The following is a 27844-nucleotide window of genomic DNA, read 5'->3' as shown; positions in this document are numbered from 1 at the left end:
GAATTAATATGACAGGAGCTTGGGGGGATTAACAAGCAGTTTGTTTAATTTGTTGCATAGCAAGAAATACAAAGCAGACAGGCACTCAAAGTCACCTTTTTCTATATAACTGATTATAAAAAGGATTGCAAGAGCATATAAGTCCACGACACCGAAAATGGGGAGCTGACATGCATACAAATAGAATATCCTGTGCTATATTATCTAAGATATTGAAATTGAAGGAAGACTTTTTTTGTTCTTTTTTCTTTTTACAAATCACCACACACCACTCGCTTGACACCTCATTCATCTCTCCATCTTTGACAGAAAGATCTTTATTGGAATCCTCAAACCATGCCCTACTGTGCAGCTGCAACAGTCCACAAGGATCATACTACTTACAAAAGAGCACCTGCCAGTCAAGGTTTACACGGAGCGTCATCGTTTTCTCAGCTTCGGTGACGAGGTAGCTAACACTGAGGAAGCGATGGTCTAAACGTGTCTTTAATGTAGTTGGTGGTCAGTACAGGTTTTAAAATGACAGGATACAGACACTGGTTCATCAACATTGTCTTGAGAAAAATACCTGCGCCAGTAAACGCATCATCTTCTGCACTTTTCTCGATAGCACCACAAGGTTGTTTTATACTCTAACATGAAAAAAAGAACAAATTTGAAGGAAGCAAAAGTGAAAGGACAACATGTTTCTGAGCCAATACACAGCAGTTCTAATTCTGTTCATATTTAGGAATCTTTGGCATTGTTGCTTTGTGAAATTATAGGGTAAACCCTTTGGATCAAGCTACACAATAGTTAGCCTCAAAATACACCAAGCATCCACCACTCCGAGGAATGATTCCTGTTTAACAAATTAGTGTAAAATTCAAACATTTGTTCTACCTTACTTCGATGTCTTGAACTGGGTCAAAGGCACAATAAATATCTTGCCACAGGGCCAGAATAGTCCTCAGTACTGGTATGTACAATGTGGCCGATCGTGTCAGCTGTCAGTTCAATAGTCTCAGGGTTCTCCCTGACACATCCCTGCTGACCACTTTACAAGAAGCACACTGGCCCGATGTCGATGCCGAACTCTTGATCTGGGCCACCAATGTCCACAGGGGCAATGTCCACGATAGGAAGTCTCGGTGTTTTCTGTGTCCTGTACTCAAACACTGTCTTGCCCCACTTGCCGTTTGATTCCTGTAAAAGGTAGAAAACATTACAAATTAGCTCGTCATTAAAGTTACGCACTGAAATCCTCACAGATGAGTTTGAGGAGGACAAAGTGCGAAATAAGGGAACTAACTGAGCAGGAGTCCTCCAGGACTGTGTATCTGAAGCGGCTGTTTCCTTCTGCTTTGAGTTCCAGATCATTTGCACCCTTGAGGATTATAGCTTTCTTCAAGTTGCCTGTCTTCTGATCCTTGTAGGCCACGGAGTTCTTGCAGTGATAGGTGATGGTCTGAGATGCCTCTTTGGAGAGCAGGCGGATGAAAGTCATCTGAACTGTGATGGTGTTGGCCAACTGATCTTTGTTGCCATACACAAACTAAAAGAGACAACAGAAGGAATCAGGTGTGATAGGGACATGTCTGATGAACCTTCCTCCCTCTTGCACCATCGACAGCGTAGATACTCACGTGAGTTCCTCTGTTGATGTCGGCTCCGAACCACACGGGTTTGTTCTTGGAAGAGTTCCACCACACTTTACGGGGTATGCTGGTTGGGTTAGCTGCGATGCAGGTCTCGCCGGTGTCCATGTTGCAGTAGACTTTAATAGCATCCTCCACACTGCCTTGGTTTGGATCCACCCAGTACTCTCCTAAACACCATAATAATAAAGACATGAGTGATTTTTGTTGTTATGAATGTACTAGGGAAACAAATCAATTGTGCTGAATGCTACCATCTTTATAATTAAGTTTTACGGTTTTTAGTTTACATTTGGAAACCTGTAAAACAAAACCAAGAGATCCTTTTAAGAGTTTAATAATTTATGGTATTCAGAAGACCTAGAAGTAATGCTTTTAGAGTACAAACTCTGAAATCCTTTATATAAACCCTACAAAAATTTAGTCCATATGAATATTACCTGCAATTTTTGCGCTTTTTTGAAATTTCAGGGTGACACTGAACACATTGACATCATCCATTTAGTTCAGCTATTGGTGTTTTTTGAACACTCACCACTCTTTTTCATGGGGTAGCATCTCTTAAGGTCATCACAGGTTCTCGCTGGGTGTTTCCTGCTGCCATCAGGGCTTTTCATGTTGCTAATTTGGCTGCTGAGGGCCTTCAGAGTGGCCAGGATGCCAGGGTCCACAGGAACAATGGTGGAGGAGTTGCTGTTCGGAAGAGCCTCATCTTCACTGAACTCAGGAGGAGGAGGAGGGCCGGAGTCATAATCCATGTTGCCATCAAACAACTCATCCGGAGCAGATGTAGGGGGTCCTGGGGGACCAGGGGGACCTTGGGGCCCAGGTTCTCCTGGGGGTCCCTTTAATTTCACAAATTGTGTTGATATTAGTTACATACTTTCATTTTTACTAGACATTAATGAGATGACAAAAAAATAAGCAGAAAAGATATTCAACAGCCTATTGAAGCAGACCTCTGGTCCAACTTCTCCACTGATTCCACGAGTTCCAGGGGGTCCCATTGGTCCTGGTCCTCCAATGAGTCCCTCCTTTCCAGAAGGTCCAATAGGTCCAGGAGGCCCCTGAATGCAATTCCAATAAAAATTGGTGATGAGTGTAATTTTCAATTAAACTTTCACAATTGCTGCCTAACAAATGTGTGCTATAAACTCTAAAACCCTGGAGATGTTCCCTTACCCTTTGTCCACTTGGTCCCACAATTCCTGTGGCTCCCTGCTCACCTGTTGTACCCTTTAATCAAAAGGTTAATATTCACCAGTTAGTGTCTGATTGTATATTTTCTATGCGATGGTGTTTTCTAGGATGTGCACACAGATGAGACATGACTAATGATGTCAGACTGGTGTAAACATCACAGCTGTGCGACCTTGGATAAGGGTTTCATGTTATATTGTCTCAACTGTGTTTTGTTTCCTGTCATGTAGAAAAGATTGGTACTAAAATATAACTTAGAACATTTCAGTGCCATTTACGTAAATAACTACAGTGATTTAGGCCTCTTAGTAAAACAATGCTGATTATAAGCTATTATTGCAGGTGAATATGCATAGTTGGTTAAACGTATTATATTTTATACACTCCATTTGAACTTACTGGAGGTCCAGGAAGACCCTGCAAACCAGTGAATCCTCGATGTCCTTTCTGTCCTCTCTCTCCATGATCACCAAGGTCTCCCTTATCACCCCGAGGTCCTTGCGGCCCCTGAAAATATCATTAGCAGTTGCTTTAGGATTAGAAAAATATAAAGTTCACCTGAATAATTCTGAAATAAAATTAAATGAAACAGAAAACTTTACCATAATTACATCGCACTATGGGGTAAGGTTTGTAAGGTTCTTACCACTAATCCCCTCTTTCCAGCTGCACCAGGTGGGCCGACAGGTCCTCTGGAGCCCTGAGAAAAATGAATAAAATCAACCAGGGACCTATTAGGAGTATTTTATTCCCAGGTTCCAGCATGGCCACATTTTAGATGCTCTCATCAGATATCTGTTAGCACAGTCTTGACTGATCAGAATTAAAACTTCTGCTTACAATGTCTCCTCTCCTTCCTGGACCACCTTGTGAACCAACAGGACCCGCAGGGCCTGGAAGTCCCTGGGAACCAATCAATCCCTCTGGACCAGGGTCTCCTCTGTCACCCTGGCAAAGCAAAACACCCCGTCAATAAAAATAAACATAACAATACACAAAGAGTTAATGTAGTTGCTTCATACCCTTTGTCCAAGAACACCATCTTTGCCTGGTGGGCCATCAGATCCTGCCGGACCCTGAAGACCAAATACAAATATTGAAACGTTGACCCTAAATGGGGAACTATTTTTCCTTCCAACTTTTACCTATTAAAGACAGTACACTTACATCAGGACCAGGATCCCCACGGGGTCCTTTAGCACCAGGGACACCAACTGGACCTGGAGGGCCTTTCTCTCCAGATTGTCCAGCTGATCCCTGTTTTCCTGGTGGGCCCTAAACCCAAGAAGACACAGCTTAGCAATGCAGGCATGCACTGACAGGCATATGTGTTTAACACAACACAACTCAATACATGTACGAGGACACTGTAGAAATGTTTAAATCAGCACAACTTTACTGCTACGATTGTACACACCCCTGGTCCTGGAAGGCCTGGCATTCCACGCTCTCCTCTCTGACCTGGAAGACCCACAATGCCTCTCTGCCCTGTAGTTCCAGCTGGGCCTGGGGGTCCATCAGGACCCTGCAGTTGTATTGCCACAAACAGATTAGCTGTTTAATTTAGGACAACTGACATAAAAAAATATTATGTCCACTTCCTCTAGTGTATAAAAGTCTACAAAATGAGACATTAAAGCGTGTGTAATCATGATGGGAATGGCAACAGGTGAATTAATCTATTTTCAGCAGGAACCATATTTCTCCTAAAAGAATAAACTGAATTAATTGTAGCTTACAGTGGGTCCGTCTTCCCCAGAGTCCCCCTTGTCTCCTGGGCTACCAGATGGTCCTGGTGGCCCTCGCTCTCCTTGTTTTCCAGGTGCTCCATAATCTCCACGAAGACCACGAGGACCCTCTTTTCCTGGAGCACCAAGAGGTCCAGGCTCTCCAAGTGGTCCCTGGCGAGAATATAGACTTTTGTAAGATGTGCGTGGAGTCTTGGTAATGTTGTTTACAGACTTTTCAAGTGCTATAAGAGGATGAGATACTGTAGGAAGAGCAAATATTTGAATGTAGTATATAAACTAAATCTTACAAATCTTCTTTAGTTGCAGCACACTAAATGTACCGTAATGTTTACAACAGTATAGTCAGTGAGAAATACATATATTTACAGCATTTTGGCTTGAGAATAGATTTTCTTTTTAATGTCAGGGTTTTGGTTTGATCATTTGTGATGCTTTGCTGACATTGTTAAACATTATATGTTTTTCAGCAAGGGTGAAGAACTTACAGTTGGACCTGGTGGGCCAACTCGTCCTGCAGATCCAGGGAAACCAGTGGGCCCCTGGAGATAAAGACAACATCCTCAGATTTATGTTTCTTGAGAGAGAGCCATGCATAAATGGCAGTTTATTCTTGTTAAAGGGTCCTCATAGATACACTGTTATCTTACAGGTGCACCCTGAGTTCCTCTTCCACCTTTCAGGCCAGCAACACCAACTGGGCCCTGCAACAGAAAATGATATAATTAGGGAGGTGTTTAACCCATGTCTAGAAAAATGGTCACGTGAAAACTCTTTCATTTGTTGTCCACTTGTCACGCCATCATAAAAATGAAAATGAAATTACACTTTTAATAATTGTATAATTGTATAATAATAGTTATTGCTGTTTAGAACTTACAGGAGGTCCATGAGCTCCAGCCAAACCTTGGGGTCCAGGTGATCCAGCATCTCCTTTCTGGCCGGGCTCACCAACCTCTCCCTTGACTCCAGGCTGGCCATCAGGACCCTACAGATTAAAATATTGAAAATATTACAGATCATGCACTGAATCCCAAAGAATCTCAGATGTCTATTATCATATGTACAACATATGAGTGAAGAATGGGAGAGAGGAAGGCTGCTTACAGGGGCTCCGGAAAATCCAGTGGGACCGATTGGACCTGGGTCACCCCTTGATCCCTGTGAGAGAAGTGATTATGCTGTATTTTGATTTAATTTAATTAATTTTGCTTCATGCTGTCACTGAACAAGAGCACTTACTGGAGTTCCTCTGGATCCCGGGGGTCCGTGTGGGCCTTTGGGTCCAGGTTCCCCCTACACATATTACATATTTACTGAGAATCATTCCTACAATTTGATGAACAATTACATCCACTATATTTATAATAAACCCTAAGATTGACCCTAAAACAGGCACTCTACCTTTTCACCACTGGGTCCAGCAGATCCTGGAGGGCCAACAGGACCAGGAGATCCCTGTGTGCGCAGAACAAGTTGAACATATGAAGATATAAGTGCTGAGTCAGCAGACCCACAGTTTTCTCCAACAGGCTGTAACAAGCCTTAAATCTGCAGTTGGTTTTATTGCCTTTTTAATGTTTCTGAGGGAAAATTGGACTTACTCTTGCACCATCATTTCCAGCTGTACCTTCTGATCCTTTCTCTCCAAGCGTGCCCTACATGGAAAATAATTTTAAACTCTCTCATTCCCAAGGTTTTATTTTGTTTTCAGACAGTTCTCTTTTTATTACTATTTATACACCTCAGTTATCATCTTTGACCAGATTAATCAATGAAGTTAAGAAAAAAGGTTAAAATATTTTATTCTCTAAAGCACATGATACTTTTAAACATGATAGACTTACCCTTTCACCTTTGGGACCTGGAGGGCCAGATATACCCCTCTCTCCTGGCATTCCCTGAAGACCTGGAGGACCAGCATCACCAATTGCACCAGGTGGTCCAGGACTGCCCTATTGTTAAAATAATGCCTTTTATCACAGGTATTTTCACTTGAGACAGTTTTAGACCTGGTATCTATGGCTAATAACAAGCTTAATAAACTCTCATCTGTACAGTACCTTTGGACCATCTGGACCAGGTGCTCCAGGAATACCCTTAGGTCCTTGAAGACCATTTGGACCCAGCTCTCCTCTCTCACCAGGATTTCCACGTTCACCCTTTGTGATTAGAAGAATTCATGTAAGTCTTAAACATTTAACCTTTGATAAATTGTTAAAAGAGGTTTTACCTACCCTTGGTCCAATCTGTCCCACAGCACCCAGCTCTCCAGGAATACCCTGAGAAAAGGTGAAACAAAATGATGAATTTAGCTGCAACTAAATCATGATCACCATTTAGTCGGACTAATACAACTTATTCTCAGTCAAGAGTGATCTTAGACACATGTAGTTTTTTTTTTTCATTTCTTTTGCACTTACAACATCGCCAGGTTTTCCAGATTCACCAGGAGGGCCTTGATTTCCAGGTAAACCCTAAAAAAATGAGGAATACATATAAACTTTTCAACTGACAATGTGGTCTTAATCTTGTTGCATACCAACTACAAAGCCACACCTGAAATCCGTTCACACCTGGGGGTCCTTGCTCTCCTCTCTCTCCTGCTACACCCTTCAAGATCAGACAGTCATGTTACGAAATTTCATTTTAGCAATGAATTAATGGAAATAATAGGTGAAATTTGAAACTTACAGATGGTCCAGGGGGACCAGCAGGGCCGACCTCTCCATCTTTCCCTGGAGGGCCCTAACAAAAAGTCATTCCATTTGTTCTCATGTCTGAAACAATTCCATTTCCTTTCCTGGCACTTCATGAATTTTCTTGCACATTGCATACATTTTCTATTATGAATGCACTCACCCTTTGACCTGCCACTCCTGGAGATCCTTGTTCACCTGTTTTTCCTGGATCACCCTTTGGAAGAAAAAAAGTATTACAAAAATGGATCAGGATATAAAATCAAAAGGACTGCTTTATTAAAGTAGGCTGATTTTCTTACACTAAAGCCTTTGGGTCCGGTTGATCCCATGATTCCAGATGGCCCTCGATTCCCAATGGGCCCTGCTGGACCAGGACGACCATCCTCTCCTGCTGCTCCCTGGATAACAAAAGAAATAATTAAATTCCCAAATCTGCTGCAGCAAACTATTGCCTGATTCTCAGAAAATAGAAAATTACATAATAAGACAATCCTGTGTCAGACTCAGATCTGAATTGCCACCACCAGGGGGCGATCAGAACAAATACCTGAGGGGGTAAATTCTAAAGCTGATCCACACGGTGACAATTGCAATGAGAGAAAAAAAACCCTCTCTTTCATCGTATAATTGAACATAACAACATACCAGTGGTCCTGGCTTGCCCTCTGCTCCCTGGACTCCAGGGGTACCAGTAAGACCCTTTGGAAGTAAGACAGCTATGTGTAAATATATGTACTTTTGACATCTAAACAAATAACTTATAATTGCACTTCAAAACTATAATTTCAGTGTTACCCTTGCACCTGGTAAACCAGGTTCTCCTGTACGACCAGGGTCTCCCAGGGAACCTTTTGGTCCTGGTGGACCAGATATTCCACGATCTCCTTGAGCACCCTTTAGACATGGAAGTGGTTTTGTGTTTAAACTTGCACCATGACACAACTACACTGTAAAAAGTACGCTGATGCAATCCCACTTAAATCACAATTTACCTTTGGTCCTGGCAGTCCGTCAGCACCAGGGAATCCTCGGTTACCAGAAGCTCCCTGGAAGTCAGAACATGTCTCAGTTTCCACCTCATAGCAATGTTATTATTCTCAATATTAGCGTTATTATTGTTGTTGTTGATTACGTTGTTGCTCTTGTTTTCAAAGATTCCTAGTGAGGCAAAGATTAAGACTTACTCTTTCACCAACGGGTCCAGGAGGGCCCACAGAGCCAGGGTCTCCACGTTGTCCCCGCTTACCCTCCTCACCCTGAGGTCCAATCACTCCCTGGGAGCCTGGTGGACCCTAGAGTGTTGTCAGAAAATGTGCTGCTAAGCCAGGCTAAGCCAGAAATGAATGCATATTTAAACACTAGTGCTTCAGACATCAGTTAGTTATCTATGTAAATGTAACTGAAGCTTACAGGCTCTCCTTTAGGTCCAGCCTCTCCTTTGAAACCTGGAAGACCAACATCTCCCTGTCACGCAAAAAAACAACAGTAATTACCACTCTAACTTAGGGGACTTTACAATTTCAATATTTAAAATAGGTACTTATACTTTACCAGTTGTCCTTTAATACCAGGTTGGCCTGTGCTTCCCTGAGGTCCAGGTGGACCAGGAGGTCCAAGATGCCCACTTGGACCTTGTGGACCAAGATTGCCCTGTGAAGAGTTATAACAACCTTATACTGTTATACTGTGAAGTTTCATTTTATCAAAAATTGATTTGATGGTTGAACTATGCTTTACCACTGGTCCTTTGGCACCTGGGCCACCATCTGTACCTATGGGTCCCTATGAATTGGAAAATTCTTTCATTACATTACTGGTGCAACAAAGGGAAGACTGATTTATGAAACATAGCCCTTTAATTTATAAGATAGCTAAAAGAAGATACGAACCCCAAGGCCCAATGGACCAGGTCTTCCCAGGTGACCAGTCTCTCCTCTTTGTCCTTGTGGACCCTGTGGACCTCGGACTCCAGTAGGACCAGGTTGTCCCTGTAGAGGAAACATTACCATGATAATGCCCTTGCTCTGATTCACAGAAATCATTGGCAATTGCTTTGCTTTATTTTACCTTCATTCCTGGAGTTCCTGGATATCCAGAAGGCCCACTGAGACCCAGAGGACCCTATTGACACAAAAACAGTGGGTGTTATAAACAATGAACAACATGAAGAAAACAAATGTTAGTGGAGAAACTGTGGTGCTTAAATTAGGTATGTGTTAATAAAAGAGAATAAGAATGGTCCACTAAACAATACAGTTAAACATTGTTTGGGTTTGATTACGCTCATATACAGAGAACTGTTTCGATGTTTGTTCCTGTATCATTTAAACAGCTGTGTTTGACTGTAGAGGCTGGTGTCGGCCTCACCCAGCTGGTGTGTATCTCATGCACACAGTGTTTATATTCAGCTGGTTTATACATTAGACACAGTTTTAACCTATTTGCACTGGGGAAGGACAGAAAATGAGACAACCGATGGAATTGAAAAAAGTTTATCAAGAATAATCAAAATAAACAAAGACATATACATAGTTTTTACTAGCAGTTTCTCAAAAGAAAGGTGAATAATTATGCTATTATTTTGACTTAAATCCACGCTTGCATGAGAGTCAAGCTGGAGGGAGTCTGGAAAGGTAAAATAATGCCACCGCTGACTTACTATTGATCCAGGTTTTCCAACAGAGCCAGGCACACCACGTTTACCCTAAAAGACAAAAGATGAATTATTTTTACTTACAAGCAATCAAATAGTTGAAAAGAAATTATAGTAGAAATAGCTAAGCAGTAAGCTGCCAATACTACTGCTACTGCTAGAATTACCAGCATTAGAATATACTATATTTGTTTATTATATTATTATTTGAGAATTTATATCATTAAACTTTGCTGAAAGCTCAGTGGAGGAAGAAACACATTAGATGCTAATGTAACCATGCCTGTTTGACTTTACAGCCTGTATTTAAACAGCCATGTTGTGTAAATCCTCGGAGAGAGAAAAATGCATGGACAGAAAGAGAGACTGAAGCAGATGTTAGTCATGTCCTTACGGGTGTACCACTGGGTCCAGAACGTCCTCTCTCTCCTGGCATCCCAGCAGGACCCTGTTACAAAGGGGCAGTGATAAATTACATCTGTCCTCCATTGGATAGTCCAGGTGGTTATTTACAGCTTTGGCCGGGACATCATTCAAGTAAAAAGTTGCCTCAAGATCAAAATGGTCGACATGAGCTTCAGGCCAATGACAACAAACAACAGTGAAAACAATAAAAAAAAACTTCAGGCATTTTACCATAGGACCTGGTGCTCCCATTGGACCATGTGGACCTGTAGCACCCTTAAAAATAAAGGGAGGAAAAAAGGTTTTTAAAAATCATTATTTTTAAATAATATGTTTAACTAGTGAAATGTATACCTTTGATCCCACTGCTCCATTTTCACCCTTCTGGCCAAGAATTCCAAGGTGTCCCTGAAAGCATTAAAAGCAGGAAAAAAAACAAATACCTGAGTCGAGCAAATATAACCAATTTAAAGCAAAACTGCAATGCAAATTAAGTTAAGTGAGAGGGAAACGTATGTTGAAAGTTTGAAGATGGGATGATGGAAGATGGGAGTAAATACTCACCTTGTGACCCTTCAGGCCAGGAGGTCCTGGCATTCCTGGAAATCCTCTGGCTCCCTGAAATATGAAGTCAGTTTCAGCGCTCTAGTGCAAGCAGAGTCACAGCTGGAGTGCAGTTGAGCAGCATGACACATAAGATCTTACTGGTGAGCCTGAAAATCCCATTTCTCCATTGTTTCCTGGTTTGCCTGGTTCTCCCTGAGTGAGGACATTTAGAAATTACAAAATGCATTAAAAATGGAAAACAGTGGATACTAGATGCCACTTTAAATACCTGATGTTGATTAATTACGATTAATTATGTCAAATTATCCCAAAAGAAAAAAACGGGATTGAAGCATCATTTACATCAATGACTTAAATGGTTTTGCTTTGACTGTTCTTGCCATTAGACTGAAGAACATATAACTGAAATGCTGCTGAAAAATCATCAGAATGATGGTCGGGAGAAGGTTATCAGCCGTACCCTTTGGATTAATCATGATATGAATAGTTCTATCTAGTGCAGTGAACACCAAACTAAATGAAAAGTGATCTTGGTGTAAATAGGTCAAAAGGCTGACTCACATCTTCACCTGGTTTCCCCATTAGGCCTTCTGGTCCTCTCTGCCCAGATGGCCCCTGAAAAGTGTTTCAAAACAGGCTATAACTTATTTCAGTCCACATGGACTGACAGTGACAACAAAAGCATCTTTGAAAACCAACTGAGAATTTGCAATCTTTTTATTTATCTAAAATGGAGAGAGTTTACCATGTGTCCTGGATCTCCAACTTCTCCAGGAGGTCCTTGGGCTCCAGCTTGACCCTTGGAGAAGTGAGAAAAAATACACGTTGACACAAGATGTCATGTAAGTAACAGAATATGATAAGCCAATGGTCAAGGACTTACTGGTGAGCCACTAGGCCCAGGGGGTCCTCGTGTTCCAGCCTCTCCCTGAAACAAACGCCAAGATAGATCAATCATCCAGACGTAACAGGCAAAGAATCATCACAGCTGTTTGATTGATTGATTGATTGATTGATTGATTGATTGATTGATTGATTGATTGAGTGATTGATTGATTGATTGATTGATTGATTGATTGATTGATTGATTGATTGATTGATTGATTGATTGATTGATTGATTAAAAGGTAAATGATGGATGAATTTGATGCAGCCTGGTTAAAATGGCTGATTATGACAATAGTTTTTCAAATGCTGGTCCATCCTCTGCTAAAACATGGCTCGCTACAATATAAAAATGTATCATAAAAGTCAGAGTCAACTGATTTCTTAATTTATTTCAGGTAATGACATTTACTCCTCTAAATACTAATGACATAATTAGTATTAGCAGGGGTAGCCAAAGAGCTGCATGGGATCAAAACACCTTTTCTCATTAAAATAATAATAAAGGTGTCTTCATATAAAGTCAAGCTGTGTGTGATATAGACAGGATGTTTCTTCAAGGTGTCAGCCATAAACCAAATTTTATCTTCAGCTTTTTAATGATGAGCCCCTCAATCATCAACAGTGAAAGTTGCACCTAATTTAGTTTCGCGTCTGGAATGAATTAAGAATAAACACATTCACCATTAAAGGGCGATTCCTCGTATATAACCCACCGAGTTTTGTCTGCACAAAAATCTTCTAAAGCTATTTAGAAGCTTTATGTTTTTATATTTAGTCTCACGCAGCACTAGCCTCTCACAAAGAGAGTACAGGCTCGCTAACTCTGCTAAATAACATCTCAGGTCAGCAGCTCTAATGTTTACATTCCTTTCATCCCATCTTCCCCACAGTCACCATGGTAACTGCGGTCTAAAGGAAACCTGTTCTCGCTAAGAGAAACTAAACCATGTTAGAGGAGAAACTTTTTGTGATGTGTTATATTTGTAACTAGTCAGTCGTGACGGCTGCTGGCCTCTCACCCTTGAGCCACTCAGCATTCCCTGAGGTCCTGATTTGCCATCGAACCCTGAAGCCATCTGTGCACCAATGCCCTGCAGGTGAAGCAGAAGAATTAGCTCACTGAAGCCACGCAAATATGAAACCAGAGGAAATATGTACATGTACATAACAAAAAGTGTTTGTTTTTGACTCACTCCTGGATGGGAGGGATGACCTGGAGGCCCTGGTTCACCAGGCTGACCTGGTACACCGGGCTCACCATCATAACCTGCAGACCCCCGCAGTCCCTACACATCAAACAGAGAAGGAGGAGATGGAGCAGATGCTGATTCACTCAACTAGAGTCTGTTCCTTGTGTTTTATCAGAGATTTTTCTTTTTTCCACTTTAGCTTTAGTATTGCAATATCCTGACAGTAAATCATATATCAGAGGTAACAATAGCAATATAAAATGCCCTTTAATACGATTATATTTCTGCCTCGCATATATATTTAATTTTCTGTCATATAGCCTTTGATAAACACAATGATATTTATTTGCAATACCTGATAGTTTAGTTTAAACCATTTGACATAATTAGGTACAAATGCAAATATTGACCTACAAAGATTATTTTAGAAGTTTTCATACTTATTACACATTTTTATACTTAATTATCTATGAGATCCACTTTTAGATGATAACATATGTCTGAATGATGTTTGCATGTGACCTACAGGCCTTCCTTTGTTTCCTCGGGATCCCCGTTCTCCTGGAGACCCTGGGGGTCCCTGTCAAGGCAAAGAATCCACTCAGATTCATCTGACGACAATGACATCCATCATAAAACTGTTCTGAGGCGCTACAGAGTAGCTGAAAGAGACGGTTCACTCTGCAGAAGGTTCAATGTGGACTTGTGCAGCTGTCCTCTCATGCCATCTAGTGTCAGACCGGCGAGCCCAACGTACACACACGCGCACACACACACCAACCAGGAGGAAGGCTGATGCTCACCATTGGTCCAGGACGGCCTCTGATGCCAGGAACCTGCAGGAAGAGCATCACAACTCTTACAGCCTGTTCCTGAACAGGCTCAGTGTTATTAAACTTTTATAGAAATGTTATACTCACAACTGGAACGTCACCAGGTTCTCCCTTCTGACCCTATGTAAACATATAAAGGGTGTCACAATCACTTCAGGCTCAGTTCAGATAAAATATTAACATCTCTCAAGTACAGGATGGCGTACCTTGTAAACCCTGGCTCCATCTGAAATGTGCACGAAGCAGAAAACATCACATTATGGTCACAATGGCAACAGAGAACCTCATTATAGTAATTCATTTAGGCAAACTGATGAGTCTCTTCGTTGCTCACCAAAGGTGTCCGGCCGACCGCTGTTGGACGAGTCCGCCTGACAAACGGGGCAGCACTCGCCCTCAGGGATCATCATCTTCTCACAGTTACTCAGCTCATCACACTGGATCTCGTCACACAGGACCTGACCATTGTCGCACACGCAGATCCGGCATGGTTCCGGCTTCCAGATGTCCCTGTTGGTGTACACCTGGCCGTCCGCTGAGCAGCTCACATCATCGCCTGCAGCAGGCAGAGGTGGGAGGACACTTCGATTAGCTTGACGGAGAGCTGTGATTTCTTTGTGCTTTCCTTCTCTTTCTCTTGCTGAATGCAGCTGTTCGGCATTAGGATCACAGCTGAAGCGCACTCAGGGAACTTTAAGTGTCCACAGTTTTCTGGTGCCGAACTGCTGCATTCAACATGTCTTTCCTGTTTTCTCACCCTGCCAAATGCTGCACACATGCCATCCTAAATGCTTTTCCAGTGACAAAAATGCAATAAATTGTGCTCTAGCTTGCCTCAGAGGATAAAGCAGGATAAATTACTGTGGATAAAGCACAAGGACACCCCATGAAGTGTGTCTTCATTGCTTTCCTTAAAAAAGTGTTGAGAATTAATACATGATAACATAATAAACTGTCCTATACTAGTAACTTTGAGGTGATTGGAACACATTACAGTGGCCTATAGAATAACTATCCCCACAGATATAAACAAAAATGACAGAAAATGTGGGAAAAAATGTCCCTAATGGGCATTGTGGCAACACTTTGTCAATACTGAAGCTATTAAAAAAGAATATGAGAAATCACAAAGCTCTTTTCTAAAGGTTTGAACATTTGAACTTTTATTATTTCAGTCAAAACAAAGAATTGACAAAGATCTGGTCACAGAGGACCAGCAACACTGTGTGCAGGTCACTGTCAAACACACAACTCTGGCTTTAATCAGGGTGTAAACCATTTTGAAAATGTTACCACAAGAAAATGGGTCTGGAAAACATTTAGAGACGGAGGTCTCCAGCCATTAGACATTAGGTCATTTCCTCCCGAGTCAGAGTCTCGGAGGCTCGGCGCGGTTTATGCAGAGAAAAGTTGCTCCCGTGTAAAGCGGCTCTTTGTATTTTTAAGGTCAGTGCTAAAGCAAAAATAAACCCTGGGTGTGTAACACTTCCGCCCAGGTGATTCTGAAAATGAACAAAAAGAAACGAGCTTTCATGTGTGATCCCGATCTCTCTTTACCTGTTCCACATGCAAACAGCAGGTGGCAGCTCTGAGCTTTCCAACGCAGGTGAGACAGGTTAGACAGTAAAAGAAAAAGATCTGCAGCGATGACTCCAAACCACGAGGATGGTTTCATTAACCTTAAGGCTCAGACATTCCAAAAATGTATATATCAGAAATATCGCACCTTTAGGTATAGTTGCAGGACATTTGCAGCATGTTTTAACATGGATAAAACACAAATCTGTGTGTGTGCATGTGTGTGTTGGACAAGCCTGCACAGGGAATCACACCTGGTATGTGTATAGTTCCAATAGTAATATAAAGAGCGATTTAAACTCCAAATATCAACTCGTAACACAGTTCGCCTTTTATTTACTCACGTTTACACTCATAGTAGGAGCTATAAAAATTCATCTATAATTATCAAATTAAGTTTTAAAACAAATAATGGCTCAAATTTTGACACAATTCTGACTAACATAGCAAGTATAACTATAACTGCAGTTGTTGGCTTTTGCCTCTGCCTACAGTAAACCACTGGCAGACACTTGGTACCACAGACATTTTCCAGCATCATTTTCTGCCCTTCAACCACCAGTAACATCCCACCGTCCAGCCTCAACGGTCAGCCCGCAGGCCACATCTGGCACAGGCCTCACACAAATGGCTCACACAGACGTGCAACAGTACCAGAGGCAGCACGAGCACGTTCAACTACAGAAAAAGAAAAGGCATGATGTAGCTAGGAGTGATAATATTGTTGTTATTTGGTGGAAATGTTGAGTTGAATGAGTGATGGCTGTGAAAATAAACACCACACATTTATGGCACGCCTCATGACATCTACACTGCTTTTGCTAATGGCGTTCACATGCCTCCACAATCGGTGGAGCAATTTTGTTTAGCATTTGAATGTAGCTACAGAATTAAACAACAGGGGTGGTGTGTGTGTGTGTGTGTGTGTGTGTGTGTGTGTGTGTGTGTGTGTGTGTGGAGGGGGGGTTAGATTAACTCTGCTTATCAGGGCTGGAGAAAGAAGTGTGTAAAACCTCACATGATGTGCTCTGTAATCATTAGCATCAGAAATCATGAGTAAACACAAAAGAACTAGTACTATGTTTTTAAAAAATAAAAGTCTGACTTTAAATAAGAAAATTTTTGGAGCAGTAAGCAAAATGTTCCAGCAAACAATGAAACTAACTTCTAACTGAACTAGATGGACACTGTTAGAAAAAGCACAAAAGTTAGAAAACATGAGCTTTGGTAAGTAAAACGAGGTAATATAGGAAATAGATGATTGTCATTATCAAAGACTACAGATCATCATTCTCAATCATCATTCTCATCATTCTCTGTATATAACAGGTTCATTTAGTCCTTTTCCCCCCACTGTTGAAGGACAAAGTGACAGAGCAGAAGGTTTTAAGTTCTAGGCAGGGCCTCTATAAACCAAGGAAACACTAAGTCAACTGTCAGTCTAAAGTGTAGCAAGGAAAAATACTGTCATAAAAAGAGAATAAATGCCCAAACTCCTCCACGCAACCCAGATCAAGGAAAAGAGGCAGTTAACAGACACACGGACAAACACGCACAGACACAACCAAGAAATCTACATGACTGAAACGTGAGTGCGTCCACCCATGCTGTTTCTGTGTCTGCATGCGTGGGCCCTTCTGGCCTTAAAAACTTGTCGAATTTGAGCTGAACCAGCTCAGTCCCCATTACAGCCTTCTGGAAACCAGCAGTCTGGAGAACCCGTGAGTGCATGTGTTTTCCTTTATGGAGGAACTTGGAATGAATGACACCATGAATGTTAATTTTTGGAAAGAATAAGGACTGTCTTTGCTCACTGGCTGATTCTCTGAGGTGGTTTTCTGACTGACTGGATGGTTTATATCCTAAACTATACAGCATTTCCCCCAAACACACATTCAGAGTTTCTGAGCTGTATGGAACACATTACTGAGACATAAAAATGCAACATCATGGGTGTCTTGCACAACAACCACACGGCGTGTGAACTTTTTTCTTGTTGGTATGGAGCAATTTTGCCCCTACAAACCCCACCACAAGCCTGGAGGAGGAGGGCCGAGGAGGATGTTCGCTTTTCCCCCTCCTCCCGGTTAATGCATTGCAGCTTTCACACTTTTCCACAGACGCCATAAAATCTGCCGTTTAACGGTGACGACGGTGCAAAGGCATGCTCCCTCCACTGCTCAACCTGGATTTTCCACCAGTCAGCGAAGACAGCAGACGGTTTCCTGTCCTGGTTAAAAAACATGACTCACAAACCCCAGCCAGATAACAAGGACAGCAACATAGTCTCCCACAGACCACGGCCATCAAGGAAGAGCTACCACGTGACGCAGCTAGCAAATGTGAGGAAGGCACTTTATGGATTTTCCTTTGCTAATATGGAAATATGCCGAACACATGGTCTTAGGGGAGGGTCTGCTGCCGCCACACACTCATGGGTTAGAAAATTGCCTGATGGAAACAACGAGTCACATAAAAATGGAATTCTCATTTCCTTTCAGAGAAAAAAAAAGACAAGTGAGGCCAAGTTCAGGGCCCAAACTAATAGCCCCGCTGTGGTCTCATAGTCAGAAACGCAGCGATGAGGACACTGGGAGCCCGACTGTGAGTCCCGATGAGATACAGCTGTGGAAGGGGGGCTCTGCAGCAGCTGCATTTTTCTGCTCCAAAGCTCTTACTGTCCTCCTACCATGAATTAGATTGGTCTGCTGGAGTCGCCTGTACGACGTCACACCGGGACTTTTAGGTCCAATGCTGGACCAAAGATTTAATCAGTTAAAACTATGCTAACGCAGCATTTCACTGCAGTTCTCCCTCAGTCTTGACGGTTCCAGCATGGAGGATCGGGGATGGTTGACGAGACCTGAAATCTGAAATCCCACTCCAGTTTGAACACGTTCTTCGCAAACAACGCTCGCTATCTGCAGGGAGGGGCAAAGCGCCGGGGCCAGGAAAGTTAAACGAATCACTCGTCTGATTACATGTCTAGGCTTTTCCATCAACAGACCCCCGTCTCTTTTGGCTTCTCTTCTTTTCAAGAAGCAACCGCAGTCATGAGTTGTTCCCTTCCCAGGCTCTGGAGGGTTGTGGTCAGGCTGACTCTCTTTTCTTCTTAATCTATTTTGCTGACTGGCTTCTTGATTTTCCATCTCCATATTGTAACTGTACATTTTTACATCTGAACTCAACGCTGTCGTTTTGCAAAAAAACAGTTGAGTTGAAGTTATGTTGTCTTATGTTGTCTTAAAGGTGCTGGAGATCTTTCATGTTGTTTATTCTTTAATGCAGCAGCATCAAAAGTTGCAAACATGGCTGCATTTTAGAACTTGAATGATGAAGTGTTGCTTGTTATGTGCACCTGATTGTGTAGTTAAATCTAAACCCACCACAATTAAAGCATCTTCAGTGTTTATATTTGTACCAATCGAGCATTCTTTAAAGCTGTAGCTAAATGACAGCATGTTTGGGTTCATTATGAATTTAAGTCTTCTCAGAAACAAAAAAGTGTCATTAGATAAGCACCCCAAGAAGCTGCTGAATGTTCTTTAGGCTCAACATCAAACACTTGACCCTCACTGACCTTGCTTAAGGGTCACATGCAAGCAGGGTCAAAGTTCAAAACTGAGTAGTTTCATATAGAAACCACTTTCTCTGTGGGTTGGTGAAATGGCACAACTGCTCAAGCTGCATTTGAAAACAGGGCTGAATTCAGACTACATGATGTTCAAATAAATCCTAGAAACAGATGCCTCCATGGCAATAATTCAAAATGGGCGTCCAAGCACATAACTGTAGTTTGTTCTCAAATAAAAGAAGAGTATTAAATGAAAAATATGTATCCTTTGTTGAAATTTTTACTATTGATTGATATATTGCTGATTATTTGCCTGATTATTTGTAATAATTACATTATAAAGAGTTAGTCATTAAAACTGTATAAACAGTGTTTATTGTGTACAACAGTAGAAAGTAAACAATGTCTCTAAAAATAGGATACATAGGATGCAGTTATGAAGCTCTTTCTCCTTAGTTTTTTGTTGTTTACTCTTCTGTAAGAGCAAAACTGCCTCAGTACAGAACAAAGTGCCAAAATGACTTTACCAGGTGGAGTAGTTTGATTTGAAATACAATCTTACACAAAGTCCTGGTACACTGTCAAGCATATGGTTCCCCTTAAGCTAGCTCCAGAGCTTGCGGATCTAACTAACACGCACCGCTTGCTGCCCTGTCTGGTTCCCTCGAACTTTTTGACATGTGGCCCTCAGACACAAAGTGGTGAATGTGCAATAATGCGCATTAAACTGCAGAAACAGTTGGCCCAGCAGGCCTGATAATGGTGGCATTTCCTGTTGGTGGTTCTGCAGAACCCACAGGAGAGCATGGAGCCAGGGTGAGATAATTCTATCTGCCCAATTGATGCAAAAAAATATATATTTATTTTCTTCTCTCTTGAGCAGCTAGGTCACAAAGGAAAATGTTACGTCAAGCATTCCAGTTTAACAGAATGGGGCATTTAACATACGAGAGGTCAGAGCACCCCGGAGCTTTACAGCATCTGAGCTACAGCCAGATGTGAAGGAATAAACTATGGATGTTCCTGCAGAGAGAGCAACTCCAAAGAAAAATGCATCCAGTATGAAAGAAAGAAAGAAAGAAAGAAAGAAAGAAAGAAAGAAAGAAAGAAAGAAAGAAAGAAAGAAAGAAAGAAAGAAAGAAAGAAAGAAAAGAAAGAAAGAAAGAAAGAAAGAAAGAAAGTAAGAAAGAAAGAAAGAAAGAAAGAACAACTGCATTAGGTCATAAAAATTGGAAACAAATGTGCAGTTTCAGCATGTGTCAGCCATCTTTCTGCATGGATCACTGTTGGGCAGTTCAGAACAGAGTAACCTTCTCTAACCATCAGAGCAGCCTCAATCAGGTCCAGAGGTTGTGGGTTACAGGCCAAAAAGTTGCTAATGTTGGAGAAGTTAAGTCCAATTCACTCAGAGTCCCCAGAATAAATACGGTTGGATCTACATCAGACAAAAAGGATTCTGTGAATCTAGGAAACCCAACAACCCATAACATGGTTCTTGAACCCACACCAGCCCACATGTAAGTCCGTTAGCCATTAGCCTTCCTTCTGTCTGTGTGTTTATCACAATTCTTCCATCTGTTGACCAACATGAAACTATATTGTTTGAGATCTTAACCAGTTTTCAGGCCATCTCCATTCTCCCCACCAGGCAGAGGCTGTCAGAACATCGGAAAACATGTTGCTATGGCAACATATGAATGATAGGAAAGTGGATCGTTCACTATTAAACCAGCAGCTTTTTGATACTTAATGTGAAAATTGATCACGGGTAAAATGCCCCAAGAACAATGTCTAAGCTTTTCCACTCTGGACCCTTTAACAAGTCCTCCAGTTGCTGCAGAAATCTGTGCAAAATTTGCAGAAATGTAACAGCTGCATCATAATTGACAACCATGTTGGCAGCGAGAACTAAGGAAAGCTAGCCATTTATTTAGGGCCACACTAATTTAGACATGTGAAAGCCAAATGATGATACACTTGTTTTCAAACCTCAATTTTTGTTTGGGGGGGGGGGGGGGGGGGGGGGGGGTGAAGTGAGGTGAGCAGGAGTGGTGCCCTAAAGACAACGCAAACTTATGGCCGCCACATTCAGTCTGGGTTCGGTTCTACAGCAGATCAAGGATCCAAGTGTCTGCCGTGGGCTCTGTCTAAAATCCTTCCTTTTTTTAATGCATTAGTCTGTGTTTCCTCATATCCCTTCGATCTCCTTTTCTCTCTCCTTATCCTTGTCTAAACACGCCGTGTCCTTTTGGACTTTTCCTCCACACGCTGGCTTTCTCCCTTCTCTGCTCTGAGCTTCAGGTCTTTTAACTGTAACCTCGCCGTCTTAATTGTTGGCGCTTCTCAGCTCGGTTTGGTTGCTCTGAATGATGCAACCGCTCAGCAACAACAGCACCGCAGCTGCGGGGGCTCCTCGGGCAAAGGATATTTCCTGTAAATATTTACATTTTTTACAAGGCTGCGTCGTGTGAGGCCAAAGAATTTACAGTATTTATATTTACATTACAATGTGAGTCTTCGCTCACAGTGTAACCCAGAATTTTCCAAAATGTCAACAAGATAAGGTTGCAATCTCGTACTTTTGGGCCGAGAAATTCTTTTATGAGTTTGCGCTTCCCAATATAAAACTAAATGCAATACTTTATGTAAATTCACAAGGCTTGGACGAAGGTGAACCACATCCACTGTTCATGTTGTCATTCTCCACATTGGTCAACACGTCGTTAATGTAATAGCAGGCACATAAAGTGTGCTGAGCTGAAGTTAAGCATACCTGGTTAACAGCTCGGCCCATTTTCAGTGATTACTGCTCCACAGGTACGCACCACATGTGAGTGTCACAGAAAACGGAGCCTCTCTCCAAGCAGGTCAGATACCTGATCTCTGAGCCCGACACCACGGGGCCCTTGAGTATGCTGACATCACCCCTGGGGGAAGGGGGACACCAAATTTATCACTTTCTCTTTATTGCTAAATGCAGCCCTTGAAGTTAACAGCTGCCTGTGTTTTTGTAAATACCAGAGCCGGACACAGGCAGAGGGAGGGGATGGGTCAGCAGGTCACCATGATGACGCGTTTTATTGCAGCAGAGGTCACTGACATCTGGATCGCATCGCATCTGAAGAATTAGCCCCCACTTACAGCGGAGGTGAACATGTCCTGAACATGCCATTACACATCCTGATGACATTTTTTAGCAGTGTAATGAGGTGAAAGCTCAAAAAGTGTTGGCAACTATTGCACATATAACTTCTTTTACTCACATGCAAAACTTCAAAAGAGCACTTCTGTGTTACTTTAAGGTTATGCAGATGACATCCTACTATTACTGATTCACAACACCACTCACAAAATTAATGGTGGTATTATAGGACCTTCCGAGGGGATTCCCAACCTCGCTGCATGTTTTACGGTTTTACGGCTAGGAGGCATTTTATTCTATTTAAAAATCCACATATTTGTGCTCTTATATGCAGCTAATGCACACCAAACTATTTTTACAGTAATAAAGAAACATCGGCTTAGTTTGTTACACTTAAACTGTATGTAATTAATGTATATAAACCCAATAAATCCTCAGTAACTTGCAGTCTTACTACATTGCTGTGGTATTAGCTTGGCTAAGCGAAGGATTATTTCTTGCTGGCTCTGTAACAGTTTGTCTGCTGAGGCTCCTCCTCCTGGTTAGAAACTGTTGCATAGTTTATTCCACATGTCATCAACATCTGTGAGAGCTGTATTCCCCAGTGATAACCAGACAAAAAGCTGCTTTTAGTCCACACCAATCATGAGCTGACCTAAATTCAGTGATCCAAATGAAAAAGTTTCAGCTGCTGCCAGCGTTGGCAACAAAGCATATTTCAAGATATTTCCAAAATTAAATTTTACTTCTGTGTTTGTGTTCTTTTGCTAATGAATGACCTTGTTCATTAGGGACAACAATGATCACATGTACACAGAAGGAAATTCCTGTTTAATACGACTTCCTGTGCTGGAGTTGGACCGCCCTGCAGTGTTCAAAAAAAGTATAACTGACAAGTATTTTATGTTCCTTCAATCCTTTTCTCGGTGAGTCACATTCTTGGTCTTATTGCTGAGAGCAGCTTTTATCTCTCTTCTGTGGTTGAACTTCTGGAATCCATCTTTCCTCTGGACTTTTCAGCTTGCTCACATGTTGCCTACCTCTAGGAACACCATAGCTCAAGCCCTTTCAGAACAACTCCTAATGTTCTCTCTGTTACTAGGTGCCTATATTGTTGAGTCAACATACTCACTGTTTCTAAGTCTCGTTCACTCTTGAAATTGGTTTATTACTCTATTGATTAACTTTATTCTGGAAAACAAGTTCACCCACTTCTCTTTTCAGCCTCGAGTCACCAGCTGCAGACAGAATTTTCCACACGTCATTGGCTTCAGCCAGTGGGGAAAGGGCAGTAAAGACTCATATTGTGTATGAAGAATTTCCCCTTCCTCGAACTCAATTGCTTAAAAACTGGACAAACAGCTTTGCTCCCACTCTTTTAGTTAATGTGCATTCTGTTAATGTGTGTTCTGTTAATGTGTGTTAAGCTAATGTGTAAAACTGCACACTTTGGACTAGAGACCTCTACTGAAACCCAACTCCTCTCCTAACTCCATCACCTTTAGGTAATTTGGGACCATATGAATTCCCTGGATTCTCACTCTTTTGTCCTCTGTACTATCAAAGCTTTTTCTAGATGTTTCCAGTTGTTTGGCATACTGATGAAATGCTTTAAGGCAAGCTGGAGATCAACATCTGGCCAAGCCATCTCTCATCTGTATGCCATCCAAAGACATCAAACAAGCCTTGACACTGAATGCCAACATAGCTGTTTTATTTCAAACATGCATTCCATCACATTAAAAGGTTTAAAGATAGAACCTGCAACTGAAAGTTTAAGAAGAAAAATTCAGGGATGCCAATTAATCATTTGGAAATCTAACTCTTCAAAAACGGACTTCATTCAGGCACTTCCCTCTCCTGAACCACCACATTTTTTTTAAACGTGACCTCCAGGCATTTCACTTACATCATCCTCTCCTACAAGTCAATCAGCTGTCCCACAAGTTGTTTAGAGGCTAAACCTAACTTAGACCACATAGCCAACCCCTTGTCACCCACCAACACCCACAAAGCTCCACTTTGCACTTGTAATATAAAACAACCTCTTACATCTTACAAATTAGGTTGAACCACAACGTTCAATTATGACTGACAGTTGCTATTTTGTGGCCTTTCAAAAGTCACCATAGTTCTTGAGATAAGCTGGAAAAGTTATATACTGTTTGTTTTACAGTTTAAAGTGTGCTGCCAGTGCATAATGGCATATATTAATGTGTTCTTATTATTGTTATCAATGAATGATGACAATTTTTGAGCATTTCCGGGACTATAGCACTTTAGCACAGATTAAAAGAAGATGACAAAAAAGTTTTACAAGTCTATAAAATTCTCAGGATTTGGATCTTGGAGAATGTTATGGATACTACAAGACCTGCAGGCCTACAAAAGACAGGACACTTTGAAATTCTTCATCCAGCTGCATCAACACATGCATTTGCAACGAATGGCCCTTTCAAAATGTTATTATGGATATCTGTGTTTTTATTATTTAGAAAGAGGTTGACACCCACCGTTATAGTTCAAGACTTTTACGTCTGGTCCACATATGACCTGTACTGGGCTGGGTTTGCAATTTATTGCTTAAAGCATTGCGCAATGGGTGAACTAAGAAACGTATGTAAAGATGTCCTGCACACACAAAAACATTGAAGATAATGTGGATAACAAAGAAAAAATGACAGAACTGAAGCATTAAATTGACAAATTGTGTCATTTGAGACTTTGCTGTAGCTGATTCTGCAAAAATCTCCACAGTTCCTATGCTGCAACATAATAGGATCTCATTTCAGACCCCACTATGGATGAGGGTTTTTACATAAACTGCTTATTTTCTCAACAAATCTCCTGAGAGTTTTGACATGATTCTAAATTTTACACTGTGTGGAACGATGTCCGGCCATTCTGAACGCTCCCTGGGAAATCCCTCCCCCTGAGTCTTTATGTTTCCTCCTGTCATCCTCCCACATGGTCACATGGCAGGATCACAAGGCAGATTGGTGACTAAGTGCCAATCAAGGAGCAGGAGACCCTTTAGAGGGGATGTCCTAATTGCACACTTTTGGAGCAAATAGTCACTTTAACTTGAACCTACAATTGCATTTAGCCCAAAGATACAAGAGCAAACTGCGAGCAAAGTTCCTTCAGCTATCTCTCTCTATCTCTAGAGTTTTTGTTTTTTACCATTTGCAAATGTCTGCTCCTCCCATTTGTCCATTTGTTGAACATAATAAATTGTGCTTTGAGTGGCTCCCACAATGTTTTGCATCCCTTAAGAATTGACAGGGCATCTGTGCAGCCCACGTTTCACAGATACCATGCACACTGGGCAGTTGATGAGGCTTTTTCCTCCACAAGGAGTTCTACTCAAAATGTGCGATCTGGAGAGCCCAACCCCACTGACTTTGTGAGAAAAGAGGCGTGTAATCAAGTCACTGCTCAAAAATGCAGCATATGTTTCTAATCATAGTCAACTGTGAACCTGGTTGGATTCACATTTGGACGTTTGAGATTTGAGGGTGTTTTTTTTTTTAAATCAGGCCATTTGTTGCAAGATTGTTGATGTGGCAACAACAAATGGAACTAATTTGGCATGTTGAGTTACTGTATCCCATGTAGCATTGTTGTTTTGAACGACCACATTTTTCACGTTTGGATTTTAACTTTTCCGACAATATGTGCAAAAGTTTTGTACAAGCTTCCAGATTCTTGTTCAATACTACCTCACACTTGTATTCTCACTGTTCAACTGAGCCAGATTGTTGGTGATAACTGTACCAAGATCCAGAGCCGGATGTTCAAATTTAAAACCATCTTAATCTTAATCCAACCCAGGAGTCTCTGAGACTCTTTAATGTAAGGATGATGATGATGATGATGATGATGATGATGATGGTGATGTTATCAGTGTTACGGGGTGGAATGGTTTGATATACCACCCTTAGTCATCTCTTAATCTGGTCATTTTGGGGTTTTTTGGTTGGTTGTTCAGAGTTTTGAGAGAAGTTACACTTTGTCGGATAATTTATAAGCTTTGTTGACTGTGAATCTGTTTGCATTTATGGAGTTTCATCAAAAATCAAAAGTGGCAAATGTCTCTTATATAAACCCCTCACTTAAACTGAGCCGCAGTAAATGCAACAGTAATTGCAACCATAGTGGTGTGCAACAGCAGATAGCTGTAAATTTACTGTCATTCTATGAGGCCCTCAACATGTGGAATATGCCTTGTGATCTACTATGGTTTCCCTCTGTCTTTCTCCCTCTCTTTCATGCCTCACCCCCCCTTCCCACACACACACACACACTAGCAGATACACAGTGATTAGCCACATTTTTCATTGAGGCTTCAGAAACCATGGACTTTCCACTGTTTAGTTTTGGTTTAAATGCAATCACTCACCTACACCACTAACAGGCCGTCTGCAAAATCACTGGCTGTCCCACATGAAAAAATTTGGATTAAAACACAGACTTTAATTGCTATGACAAAAAAGAACAACAAAAAACCTACCAAAACCCGAATTGTTAAAATTTGCAAATCTAATTTCAACATCGCTGCCAGTGTGAAAATATTTCTTCACAGTCCAAGATGCCTTTCCACCACAGGGTGGTGCTCTACTTGTCTGTCTTGGTGTGAAACAGAACTTGAAGAGTTAAACCTGACTCATTTAGGCCACTTCAATCAATTCTGAAATTACCCAGAAGATGGACATCTTTAAGGAAAAAACACAATCAGGCAAATTTCCTGTGCTCGATGTCTCTCACGACATCATGTGGAGAAACAACATCATTTCGGTGACCACATGGAAGATCAAACACTTCAATATGGACGGAAGAGGTGAGCGCAACAAGAACACTCAGGTGTTCCACCTCCACAGAGCCACAGCTCTAAAAGTGAGTCAAATGCTCCACGCAGCATCTTCACGTCTCCTCACATCTGCTTTGGATTAAATTGCAGCCTGTTCTGCCTCACAGGCAATTCAGTGCCGATGCTCAAATTCCTCCACAGACACACAGCGTACTCTTTAAGCCAATAGAGCAGTTGGATAAATGTTCCAAATGTTGAGAAGCAGCACAAAAGCGGGGGTTCATTTCCCTCCAGAGCACGGTTTCAGAGCCGGAGGGTGACATCACCTCACAATCACTGACAGATGTCCACAGGACTGTTTCCTGTGGACGCAGAGCTGCTTTTCCAACAATAATCTTCACTTTAAAATCTTTGTAATCCTTCCCTGTGTAATCTAATAAGCTTTGTAAAAACTATTGACTCTGTCCAGGCAAAAGTACAACAAAAGGGAATACACAACTGAATCTGGAACTTAAACACAGGATTCTGGAAACAATAAAGAACATCTTTACATGTATTCATGGAAAATAGAAATTAGTTCAGAGTGCAAACCTCAGCCACCTTCGCACATCATTCCCCAGTGTTGCAGAAGGATTCACTTACCACTGTTCCCATCTTGACATGTAACAATCAAAACCTGAGCAATGGAGATGAGCAGAAAAACCAAAATCCTTAAGTGCACCGAGCTCATCTTGTCTAAGAGCAAGACATGAGCCTTCCTTGTGCACAGAGCAAAAGGGGAAAAAGGATGAAAAGGTTAAAAAAAAAGGAGGGGAAAGGTTCAGGTTATCACTGCAGCACCATGAATTCAAGTGTAGACCCTCCTTGTAAGCAGCAAGCGGACCCAGCCCAGACTGCGCGAGTGCTTTTTTTGAGTG

General features: G+C 41.6%; 1 protein-coding gene across 1 annotated transcript; it reads right to left on the bottom strand.

Annotated features, from left to right (window-relative positions):
• Nucleotides 1–24: 24 nt before the first annotated feature.
• col5a2a (collagen, type V, alpha 2a) lies at nucleotides 25–27844 on the bottom strand. Its single transcript, XM_057030372.1, has 54 exons — nucleotides 27570–27844; nucleotides 14158–14379; nucleotides 14030–14049; nucleotides 13911–13943; nucleotides 13794–13826; nucleotides 13517–13570; nucleotides 12994–13086; nucleotides 12820–12891; nucleotides 11796–11840; nucleotides 11658–11711; nucleotides 11474–11527; nucleotides 11051–11104; nucleotides 10910–10963; nucleotides 10700–10753; nucleotides 10577–10621; nucleotides 10335–10388; nucleotides 9947–9991; nucleotides 9355–9408; nucleotides 9177–9275; nucleotides 9025–9069; nucleotides 8839–8937; nucleotides 8698–8751; nucleotides 8472–8579; nucleotides 8280–8333; nucleotides 8083–8181; nucleotides 7933–7986; nucleotides 7587–7685; nucleotides 7448–7501; nucleotides 7280–7333; nucleotides 7145–7198; nucleotides 7009–7062; nucleotides 6823–6867; nucleotides 6649–6747; nucleotides 6433–6540; nucleotides 6190–6243; nucleotides 5990–6043; nucleotides 5828–5881; nucleotides 5693–5746; nucleotides 5466–5573; nucleotides 5236–5289; nucleotides 5074–5127; nucleotides 4577–4738; nucleotides 4255–4362; nucleotides 4005–4112; nucleotides 3860–3913; nucleotides 3678–3785; nucleotides 3484–3537; nucleotides 3237–3344; nucleotides 2820–2873; nucleotides 2597–2704; nucleotides 2173–2482; nucleotides 1626–1807; nucleotides 1292–1534; nucleotides 25–1185 (listed from the first exon to the last, which is right to left on the bottom strand). Exons 1-54 carry the CDS (start codon nucleotides 27655–27657, stop codon nucleotides 1039–1041), a joined length of 4485 nt encoding a protein of 1494 aa, XP_056886352.1. The 5' UTR covers nucleotides 27658–27844; the 3' UTR covers nucleotides 25–1038.

Source organism: Takifugu flavidus, chromosome 1, assembly GCF_003711565.1.
Source record: "Takifugu flavidus isolate HTHZ2018 chromosome 1, ASM371156v2, whole genome shotgun sequence".
Classification (NCBI taxonomy): Eukaryota; Metazoa; Chordata; class Actinopteri; order Tetraodontiformes; family Tetraodontidae; genus Takifugu; species Takifugu flavidus.
This window is presented reverse-complemented; position numbering and strand designations above follow the sequence as displayed.